At 42.9% G+C, this 11,506-nt stretch overlaps 1 protein-coding gene across 4 annotated transcripts in view; it reads left to right on the top strand.

Annotated features, from left to right (window-relative positions):
- Positions 1-11,506, top strand: part of rbfox3a (RNA binding fox-1 homolog 3a) — a 546,624-nt gene that overhangs the window by 348,528 nt on the left and 186,590 nt on the right. The window contains exon 8 of one of the 4 annotated variants that reach the window (XM_016677950.1): positions 10,428-10,568. The exons of the other annotated variants lie outside the window; for them this stretch is intronic. Coding sequence (XP_016533436.1) covers positions 10,428-10,568 — 141 coding nt within the window. The remainder of the gene's footprint in view (positions 1-10,427; positions 10,569-11,506) is intronic. 4 annotated transcript variants of the gene reach the window in all.

The raw sequence follows: 11,506 nt of genomic DNA on the forward strand, positions 1-11,506 counted from the left end.
CAAAATGTTGCTTATTTTGTTGATGTATAGTTTTTAATTACAGACCCTCCAATTAACGCCATTAAAAATTTTAATCAAATCTCACCTCTAGTTAAACTACATCCACAGTTGAGCCTCCAATTAACCCAGATGTCTGTTAACCTATCAGAAAGCATGACGTCTTTATCACCTGGGCAGAGACAGCAGTTATTCTTCATGTAAACTTCTGACTGTAAAAACATTATTACATAAATCTCTGACATATTCTGTCCCTCATTCTAGTGACTTTTAGGTAATTCTGACCTAAAACAAGAGAAGTTTTGTCTGATTTAACTTCAGAAAGTGAGAAAAAAAATGTGGATGTGTCTTTTTATTGGAAAGACATTCTGGTTGCTAATTCCTCTTTGTAGCTCAGAGGCCGGGTCCTCTGCAGCTTTTCATTACGTTGGCTATTTAATGTAAATGTGCTAAATTGCCAATTTGTTCATTTCCATAGGAGAGGGGGATTTCACTAGTTAAAAAATTCATGACACATGCTTTGCTCTTACAGCGGAATAAATCTTTATTATCATCAGTGTGATGATGAGCTGGCAGGAAGTGGCAGGAGCCCCGTTTGCCTTGAAGTTCAGCTTGAGCTGCAGAGAAGGAAAGAGGAGGAGATGTGCGTTTTGTTCTAGGATTCTGGACAGCGGCTGTATGGACGCATGTCTGCAGCGCCGCTCACCTGAGGGGGGGCACATGTTGATGCCATCTGACTCGTGATTGAGCCGCTGTCCCTCTCTCCCTGCTCAGATTTATGACTGAGAGGATTTGTGTCCAGTTGGGGTACGGGCAGCTCAAACTTATCTTGCTGATCGACAGCCTTGTAGATTTCCTCGGTGGATTTATGTGGCGTTGTTGGGGGCATCGCTCCGCGTGCCGCATCCCTTCCCCATTTTACACTTTGTCTGAGCTTTACGTTTCACACACAGCTTTGTCTCCCTGCTCCGAGTGGCTCTCAACCTCCAGCCTTTTTTACTGGGAATGCAATTATTTATGCTGCAGCACAGAGACGGATTTTATAAGGAGCCACACGTTTTATCTAATTTTCGTTCGTCTCTGAAGATGGGCGATAATGGTGTTGAATTACTTGTGACGCCATATATGGAACATTTTTTTACAATATTATTTTAAAGTCAGCATGATTTATGAGGGCCAGACTCAAGACGTGATGATCGTAATTAATCTGAACCGTTGTGAGAGGAAAAGGCCAACCACTGATCTATACACGGCATATGGCTGAGGGATCTTATTCTCCCTGCACCAAATCGCACTCCTTTCACCTGAATCAGCATGTTTGGCTTCTCTATGCAAGGCTGCGCTGCCAGATTCCAGTCATCCCGTCATCACTCTTTATCACATATGCCTCTTTAGACATCTGGTTTGATAGGCGTGATCTCCAAAACATTCTGCAGCGACTCCATCTGTTGTTTCTGCCCACAGACGGAGAGAAAAAGCAGAAATCATCATGCATGTCTGCCCGCGCTTCACAGTGAGAAACATTCAGGACGGTATTTGTTGGCCGCTCGCTCCGGATTGAGATAAAGGCTCGCATGTTAACCTTTACAAATGGAGCACTTTTGCAGAAACGGAGAAAGAAACATCCAAGCTTGAAGCTGGCAGACAAAAGAGACACTAGTAGCTGAAGAGCTGGAAAGACGGAGAAAATTCTGAGTAATATTGATCTTAGTTAATTAGATTCCTATCTGGTCTCAGGGGACTGGTGTTCCGGCAACACATTTCAGAGTGAAGAAAGTGGCTGAGAGATATACCAGTATATGAACTCGGTTAATTTAATTTCAAAGCCCCGAGAACAAAATGTGATTTGATTATTGGGAATATTTTTCATGTCTAATTACAATTTCTCTTTTCTCTCCCTAAAGTTTACCTAAACTCCATTTTCCCCATGAATCCTAATGAAGCTCAGTCCTTGTTTATAACTAATGACCAAGTGTTTATCCCCAACACCACCTTAATCCCACCACCACAATGTGGTGCGGTAATTCAATATGAAGCGTAGAAAAATTAGATTTGAAATTGAGCTTTGATATTGTTAGTTTCTCCACTCATTGAAGCTAAATGAATTTGCACATTGAATCTCTAATTAGAAGGTATTTTATTTCACTTTACCTCAAGTTGACGCCTGTGCAATAAAAGGTATTATAGCGGTAAGTCCAATTCCATCGCTCGCAGTGTGTGAACAGGTTCCAGATGTGATGGAACATTTTCAGTTCTCACTTCCTTTGTTTGCTTCAGACTTTCTGCCCATGTTTCATAGAAATCCTTCATTTTCCTGGAGTGACCAGAGACTGATCAGAGACTGATCAGAGACTGATCAGAGACTGACCATAGACTGATCAGAGACTGACCAGAGACTGACCAGAGACTGACCAGAGACTGATCAGAGACTGACCAGAGACTGATCAGAGACTGATCAAGGCCATTCGACTCGCCTTGTCTGTGATTCTCAAAAATAAGCGAAAGAAAATATTTTGTAGAGCAATTTCCATGAAATACAATAAAAGAAAAATACCTGACATTTGTTAGAAATGTGCTGATCTTTAATTCACTCAACTCAGGAACTGATTGGTCTTTTTTTAAACAAATGCACAGAACTGTCCCAACACCTTTGGAAAAACAGCCACATGTTAGAGATGAACATCTGTTACTAACGAAGGGATATTTTAAATTTTCCAGGCACATTTTAAAGCACAACCAAGTAACAATTTTACCTCCAGGTCTTATAAAATGCTGTAAATATCAAACATGACTTAAAACAAATTTAACTTTGCACTTTGATGCCTTGAAATTAACCTCTGTCTCTTTAAGAAGCTCCTGCTCTTTGTGGCACTAAGCCTCCAGCACATCACCACTACAATGCTCCTCATTATGCCGTTTACTAAAGTTCTGATGAGCATTCGACTGAGAAGTGTCTTGTATTTTTTGTGACAAAGCGTTTACACACCGTATGAATGGTTGCTACAGAAACATGAAGGATTCCTCAAACATGCATGAAAGAATCAAAGCAACATAAGGAGGGAATGAAACGATAAGATTAAATAAAGCTCACAAAAGTCAATTTTACATGATAAAATTTAAGTTATCTGTTGTTTTTAAAAGAAATAAATATATTCATCCACATCTTGTAAAATGTTTTTCTCTAAATGAACCTCCTCCACTGCAGATCGTCTTTAATCAGAGCTTTAAAACTGTTCACTACTAATTTTGTGATCCTGAATATTTTTAATCTCTTATCATTTTTATTACCTTTGCTGACTCGGCATCCTCCCACTTAATTTAATGTGTTACTGTGACCTGAGAGGTTCTAACTCTGTGCAGTGCAGCATCATGCTGCCACCACCGTGCTTAAAATCTACAGAATTCAACAGAAATAAAACAGAAAATTTACGTACTGAGCTGATAGTTTCACTTAGATTAATGTAGCAAATAATTAAATGACAAAAACGTTACGATACAAATGCAAGATTTAACTTAAGATTACTAGGTGGAGCTGAGAGTTAATCTTAAAGACAGAGCTCTGACTGTCTGCGTTGTTGATCCACATGATCAGATACAATAACAGGATCCTTCAAACACACAGTTGCTGCAGTTCTTTCCTCAAACAGCAGGAGACACTAGTGAGAACAATCATCCCATTCCACAACAGGAATGTCAGCAGAGGCAGAAGAGCCAAACACACGTTTATTCACAAACACAAAGTTCATCATTTCTACCAAAACGCCTAAAAACTGACACACAACCCAAAACTGGTTCAGTAAACATCAGAGGAACACATACACACGTCTACATGGGAAATCCTGCCAAAAATGCAAAAAGAAACTGTCAACATGTTTTGCATGCTTTAAAAAATTTACTTGCTCAGAAGTAAAGAATCAAATTTAACTTTACCCATATTTAGTCAAAAGAAACATGTCTATAAAGTGAAATACATTAACAAATGTAAACATGTTGTACATTTACTATATTTGACTTTTTAAATACTAAATCTTTTTATTCTTCACGATTCACTCAACAGATCAAACTAGAGCGAATATTTAGAATATGCATGTCTTTAAGTTTTATTTTACTGAGTTCACATGAGGCCATCTTCTGAAAGGAAAGGTTTAGAAAACACACAAATCACCGTCTGCAAAAGTTCAGACTAATTCATGAAGAGAAAATAATTTCTGTTTATGTAATAGAAACACAGAGGGAGAAATAATTTTACCAACAGCCAAGTGACGGGCAAACAGAACACACTGCACCTGAAACATCCAGTACAAAAACAGACGACGGCTCCTAAGTTACATAAGTGAACCACATTGTGCTTTTTAAATTTGAGTTGTGCAAAAAGGCTTTGAACAAAAATATAAACATTTATTTTGAATGTAAATTAGACAGAAATGTCATGTAAGAAACATTTTGCATTAAATTTAGTCAGCAACTCATGAACAGTTTCTTCTATGATGCCCAGAACTGAAAATACTGGCAGAAAAGAGACTTTAAGATTCTTGCATAGCCCTACATGTTTTACACAGTGGCCTTCATAATTTTATAACTTGTAAGCCAGGCTGTCCATTAGTAGTTTAACTTGACCAAAACCTCAGCATACCGGATGCTTGAAACTGAAAGTGAAACTGAGTTTTTGCCATACCTTCTAATTATTACGACTAATAATTTCACCACTTGTTGGCACTCAGAGCTTTGAAATTCTACATTGAGATGGTAAATCAACCCTTAACTATGAGAAAGTAAATGAATAAAACAAAATGTGGGGTTAAAATTAGTTATCCCATCCTGATGCAGCAGAACTCTGTGGATTCACATGACCTGTTCAGACTTGATGATCCCTGAAGTCTCCTTCATTTCCTCATGGTTCGTCCTGCATCAGTGTGTTTGTAAATGTGTCAGTAGATATCTAAAGACAGGAATCAGTGACAGTAGTTTTTGGAAACATTTTTTTCCAGAGCTTTCTAACAGCATATTCCAGATGTGTCCAGGCCTTGCGGATGTTCTTGCCGTGTTCCCGCTCTGCTGTGGGGTTTGCTGGTTGATGTTTGGGTGCAGGAACCCAACGTCCCGGGGCCACTCTCCAGGTCGATGGCTTTCATGGCTGATCTGTTTGTCATAATGGCTTTAAAAGGTCACATGTGTTGATTAAAATGACTGATCATTAAATGCATCCACTAAATTGAATTGAAGTGAATTGAATCCAGCTGTGGCACACACAGACACCCGCAGGCCATGTCCAGCGGAGTATGGTGCCATTTGCCACGGCTGGATGCAGGAAGGGACGGATACATGGATTAATAGAGTAGGTGGCATTCTGTTGAGAGGTTTTTGTTTTTGGTGTCACATGAGGGAGCGTTAAATACTTTCTTCAAAACTGGAGATGGAACACAATGCAGATGAAGAGAGACGTGCAGCCTTAGCACATGCTGAAAAGGATTATCCATGTATTCTCCTCTCACTTGTCATCATTTATCTCTTACATATTATTTTTGCGCCGCTCTGGCTACAGCAGATTCTGGCTTTGCTGCAAGGCAATTGCTCTCATGCATAGCAGGGGAATTTATTGCTCTGCTCTGCTACAGATCCAAATGTATTACCATGAGGCTGCTGGCTGTATGTTGGGTAGAGGAAGCAGCGGGTTGGGGGGGTTACCTGGGTGTTGCTGAAAAATCCCGAGCAGCTCCCCGCCCCCAGGCGTCTCGTTGTATGGGGGCTATAATTGTTGCTGTAAATTCTGCCGCTCACCGACGCCCCTGTCTTAACCGCCCATTACGCATGGTTCACTACGGCCCTTGTTGATTGCAACTGTCAAGAGGGGCAGATTTATGCACTCTGGCTCAGAGATGGAAGGATGAAGAGGAGAAGTGAGAGAAGGGTGATTAGGGGAGAGGCTGCTTTATTGGGGTAGTCCACGCTTGACCCCCTCCCACAGCCCCAGTTTACCCTCACTGCTGTAGGTGGAGACGAATCGTCTGAAAGTGGAGCAGCTCAGGAAGACTTGCTGTGAGTGTTCAAGATGGAGGGAGAGCGTTAAAGTAGGCTGGTGATGAGATCTGCGGCTGCTCCTTTGAGCTTTGTTGTGAGTCTGTGTGTGTGTGTGTGTGTTTTTCTGCTCTTCACACACACTCTCTCTTCTCAGCCCTCAGCCAGCCTCTCAGACACCCTGTCCTTTCTCAGAAAACACCACTTGTGTAACAAAGGCTGCTAATCTGTTGAGTACAGCAGTGAGCCCAGTGTGGGGGGAAAAGCACTTCCCCAGCCCATCACAGAGTCTGCTGTGGTCACACTCTAATCCACTGAGCCATCACAGCACTAAAATAAACCATTATGCTCAGATAGGGCTGCTGCTCTGCTCTGCGGCTCGGCGCTGTCGTGGAGCAGCACAAAACCAATTGGTTACAAAACTGCTTGTTCGAAGCTATTATTAATGGTGAAAATAAAAAACAAGAGATCCTTAAAGCATTTTTTTGTAAGTTTTACGGATATATTCCGAGTATAAGATATGGTTCATTGTCAGATGTTTACATCCATTAATCATGGACATAAGTTTCACATTTATTGTGAATTTACTATGAATCATTTCAAATCCAGGAAAATTTAATTTTACCCACCTCTAATATGTACTTAATAGTCTCTTATGCCTCGTTTCCACAGCAGAGGTCGGGTTGGTATGATGTTTCATGGTCTGACTTACTAGAGAGCGTGTTCATCGCCATTTGGACTCACTGAATTAAACCACGTCTGCCTAGCAAGGCCTCATACTAACACAACAACACGAGTGTGTCTTGTTTTGGACATTTCTCTGGCCCCCAGTCTCCAGTAGCTCCGCCCTCAATGAGACTGTGTGGTAACTGTCTGCTGGCATCCAACCACTCTATTTTCCACTGGGCAGTTGGGATGCTCAACCACTCAATGACAAATTGGCTTTATTGACCACAGGAGCATCTTCCATTGATTGGCTTGATATTCACTCTTCTAAGTTGGTGTTTGAACTGGATGGATTCCTGGTGTTTTCCATGAATGTCACCTCTGCCCAGACACAACCTGTTATTGAGTCTTCCCTGATCAGGGATGGAGGTGGGAGCTTTGAGAAGCCTCTTCCAGATGTTTGATGTCTGTTTATGCTTTCCATAAGCAGCTTGAATGAATGTTTGTGATCCTTGTCATGTTGTAATGCCCAACTGTGTCCAAGTTTCAACCTGTTGAACTGAGGTGAATGTGATGTAAACCTCACCCATTAGGATTCAGTTAATGGGTGAATCCTAATGTACCAGTGGGATGAAGAGCCCTGCTGCATCATGCTGTCATCACTGTACTTGACAGTTAAGAGTCTCACCATTACTCTTAGCCATTCTAGTCAAACGGCTCACATTTTTCATAGATTTTCATCAGAGAACGTTTCTCTGGAAGTCATTTGGTGAACAGCTGCAGATTTTCTTTCTTGGTCTGCTGCTTCTCATTTTGATACAAAACTGACCTCACTGTAGAGAATGACACTAGTTTTCCAGCAGCTTCCAGTCGATGACAGCTTTACTGCCAGCGGTGCCAAACAGAGACACAGAAGACGCCTCACTGATGAATTCTGCACCATAATGGGTTCAGGACAAACACTGAAATCTGTTGCATTTTGAGTTGACACGAGGCCAGCTGGTTGCATTGTGCACTTGTTGAGCATCTGGAGCGTAACCCGTCACAAACACCCGACCCTGAACACCTGGTGAAGGTTCTGGATCGTCATGCTGTGCACCAAGTCTTAAGGAAGATCCAGAGTAAAGCTGTCTGCAGAGTGAAAGAGGAGCTACAGTGAAGATATCAATGTTGTTTTCAGACAGACAAAATCCTTGATTTGTTTAAATGTTCTGGTTCTCTGTTTGAAAAGAGATTATTGTGTAATCACTTCAGAAAGTTTTAATTTGTTACCAGAAAAAAGAAAATAAGGATAATCCCCTCCTCTCTGTTCAAACGTTCGTCTGTGAGGAGAACAACCTCTTTCCATATGCTTTCACATCTGTCGTGATTTCGTTCTGTGTTTCGTCATTTGACTCCATGTTTTTTGTGTATTACGGTTATACTGGCTGTTAATCTCATGTGCTGCTGTTTTTATCCTCTTCTCTTTCCCTCTCTTGTGCCTTGATGTATTTTCCTTTCCATTTCGTCCCACTAGTGCCTTTTAAACTGATCCATCTACACTCCAGAGCAGGAGCTGCTGTTTGTTAGATAGTGATAGATAGTGCTTGTTGCCCAGTTGGCAGCATTACTGTAACGCAGCTAAACGTGCACAACTCTCTAAGTGGTCCCTAAGTTGTCCTGCGGGATGATGGGATGCCATAGTAGCAGCAGTAATGGAATTACAGGAAGGATCCTGCCCTGGTCGCACCGACGAAAAGCACAAATGGAGGATGAGATGGAGTGAGGAGGAGAGGCAGAGCCGCAGCGAACAGAGCAATCCACACTGTGGCACTTATGGAATTACCCAGCTCACCTTCTTTAGACCGCGCAATCAATGGTGCTCATTAATAATTCACATAGTCATGGGAGGGAACCATAACTGTCATAAATGGTAATTTTGTTTGATCATTTCTGTCCTTTCATTGGGATAAACAGACATTATTCATCAGCAGATATAAATATTCATGGCACGCACACATCCTTTATGCAGAGTCGTGGGGAACTTGTAGAAAAATCATAAATCCAGATTGTATTGATGTGATTCCCTTGGAATGATGAAATAATTTACAGAATTGATTAGGACGAAGGCTAATCTTTACCAAGCACACATAGCTGCATATGAAGCAGCCAGGCTACTCCTTCATGTGGTAGATGGATGATAAGTTGGTGCTTCCGTCATGGAAACATCAGATGAAGTCTGGAATTTTGCAACACTGTCCATGAACGCCGTTCCCTCTCATGCATCCGACGATATGTCACTTTCATTTTATTATCTGCTGAGAATATCATTTCTGAACCACTTTGAAGTTTTCTTTATGGCTCTGTTGCTTTTCCAGAATCATGGAGGATACAATCAGAGTTACTGCAGCAGTCCATATCTCTCTGCAGCGCCTAAAATAAGTTCTGTGATATTAGATTGCCACAACGGCGGATTTGCTTATGAGTGGGACCAAACAGATGGGCTATTACAGACACACAGACTGAAGCAAATTGAGGTCATCAAGCAGGTCTTGTGTATCTCGTGTTGAAGACGTCAGGCGTCAGTGTGGAGCAGGAAGTTTTGTTTAAAGTGGCATCTTTGCTGCGGCTGTATACAGGGAAATGACGGGGCCTCTGGGCACACACAGCCGTCAACAGGAAGGGATAATCTGATGAATGCATTTGCTCCCACTCTGCACCCCATCACTCCTCCATAACCAGATTCCTCGTTGTCTTCCTTCATTTATGTCTCTCGGATGAAGTGAGCACAGACAAATTTGTGTGTCACCGGAGGGCCGGCAGACTTTGGGGAAACCGGAATATCTCCGGAAATGTTTCCTGCTCTGAGTTGGACGCCAGGTGAAGGTGGAAAACAAAGAAATCAGAGTGGCTCTGCACTGCATGTGTGTGGAAGTGTTTAAAACAGTGAGCTACCAGTTCAGTTTGCATCATCCAGGCGAGGCGGGTTTTAGTCGTTTAGCTGTTACAAGATCTAATCTGAGCTCTGCTTTCTCTGTCGAGTGTGTCGGTGCATGCTTGGAGCGTGTGGGAGCAGCCACTGAATGCAAGCCAGTCACCACCAGGGAGCGATTTAAGGGCCTTTTATAGAGATAGATCCGTCCGGTTTACTGGGCTGAAGCTGGCTACCAAGAATTGTGACAGACATGTGCCTGCTAGACCTCATACATAAACCACTGGGGTGTTTGTATGCGGCTGTGTGTATGTGTCGTTGTAGATGGCAATAGTTGTTGTATCTCCACTCACGTGCCTTGCCTTCAATTGCCCAATCAGTCAGTGGAACCCTTCAGACAGTCTCCTCTTAATAAGGAAGCTTCCAGCCCAATTCCCACAGATAGCCTAAGTAAATCAAACCGGTGAGGAGGAGAGGAGAGGCTCTTCAATCAGGCTCTAGAGAATGAAGCCTGGGCAACTCTGCCACTCCAGACAATAAGAAAGACAGGGAGGGGGTGGAGGGATACAGTGATATTCCTGTATGGTGATGACTATCCTCAGAGTGAGGTATACCATTCATCTGGCCTCAGTCATCCACTCAGAACTGCAGCTCTCTGCCCTTAGGCCCCTCTGCATCTCCCTGTAAAACCTCCCTTTTTGTAATTCATGTTGTGCCACAGAAGCCTGGGCTTTAGAGCTGCCTCACAGAATACCTCGTCTGCCTACTGCGCTCGCAGCGTTGTAATACAGTCCTCATGGCGCGCTCTAATGCAGTGTTTTGTATTCATTCCCGACAGCGGGTATTTCACTGCGGCCACAAACCGGAGGGCCCCAGCTTGCGTGCTGGTCGGAGTTCAGCTCGGACCATTCCTGCAAGTCCCAAGTCGGCCATTTGGAACGTGAACGCTGCGGGCCACATGCCGGGCCGTGCATCACAGGTGAATGGGAGGAGGCTGAAGTTGAAAGGCAAGGTCCTGGCATCTGCACCAGGCCAGCAGATGTGGCGATCCTGGTCTATTTGAGCTAAAGTGATGATTAAGGGATCATGGCCCTTAAATAGACAATCCTGTTTACCCAGTTTAGGGCTGCAATCAATCCGCCACTCGCCAGATTAATTGAGATGCTTCCGATTGATTTTCTTTTTTTTCCTTCCTCCTCTCTCTTCCCTCCACCTCCTCCTCTACTCCTGCCCAGCCTTCCTATCAATGACTTTTCAAACTGCAAGACCATAACTCATGAAGGGCTGCAGGGCTGGAGAGGCTCTGCTTAATGCACAGATAGAAATATATTCCATCACATGACTGAATGCTGGAGATGACAGTCCATCCATCCATCCATCTATCTGTTCATCCATCTGGTCATCCATCTGTTCATCCATCCATCCATCTGGTCATACATCCATCTGTTCATCCATCCATCTGTTCATCCATCCATCTATCTGTTCATCCATCTGGTCATCCATCTGTTCATCCATCCATCCATCTGTTCATCCATCTGTTCATCCATCCATCCGTCTGTTCATCCATCCATCCATCCATCCATAAAACCATCCATCCATCCATCCATCTGTTCATCCATCCATCCATCTGTTCATCCATCCATCCATCTGTTCATACATCCATCCATCCATCCATCTGTTCATCCATCCATCCATCTGTTCATCCATCCGTTCATCCATCCATCCATCTGTTCATCCATCCATCCATCTGTTCATACATCCATCCATCCATCCATCTGTTCATCCATCCATCCATCTGTTCATCCATCTGTTCATCCATCCATCCATCTGTTCATCCATCCATCCATCCATCCATTAAACCATCCATCCATCCATCCATCCATCCATCTGTTCATCCATCCATCCATCCATCCATCC

This window comes from Poecilia formosa, unplaced genomic scaffold, assembly GCF_000485575.1.
Source record: "Poecilia formosa unplaced genomic scaffold, Poecilia_formosa-5.1.2 Scaffold170, whole genome shotgun sequence".
Taxonomy (NCBI): Eukaryota; Metazoa; Chordata; class Actinopteri; order Cyprinodontiformes; family Poeciliidae; genus Poecilia; species Poecilia formosa.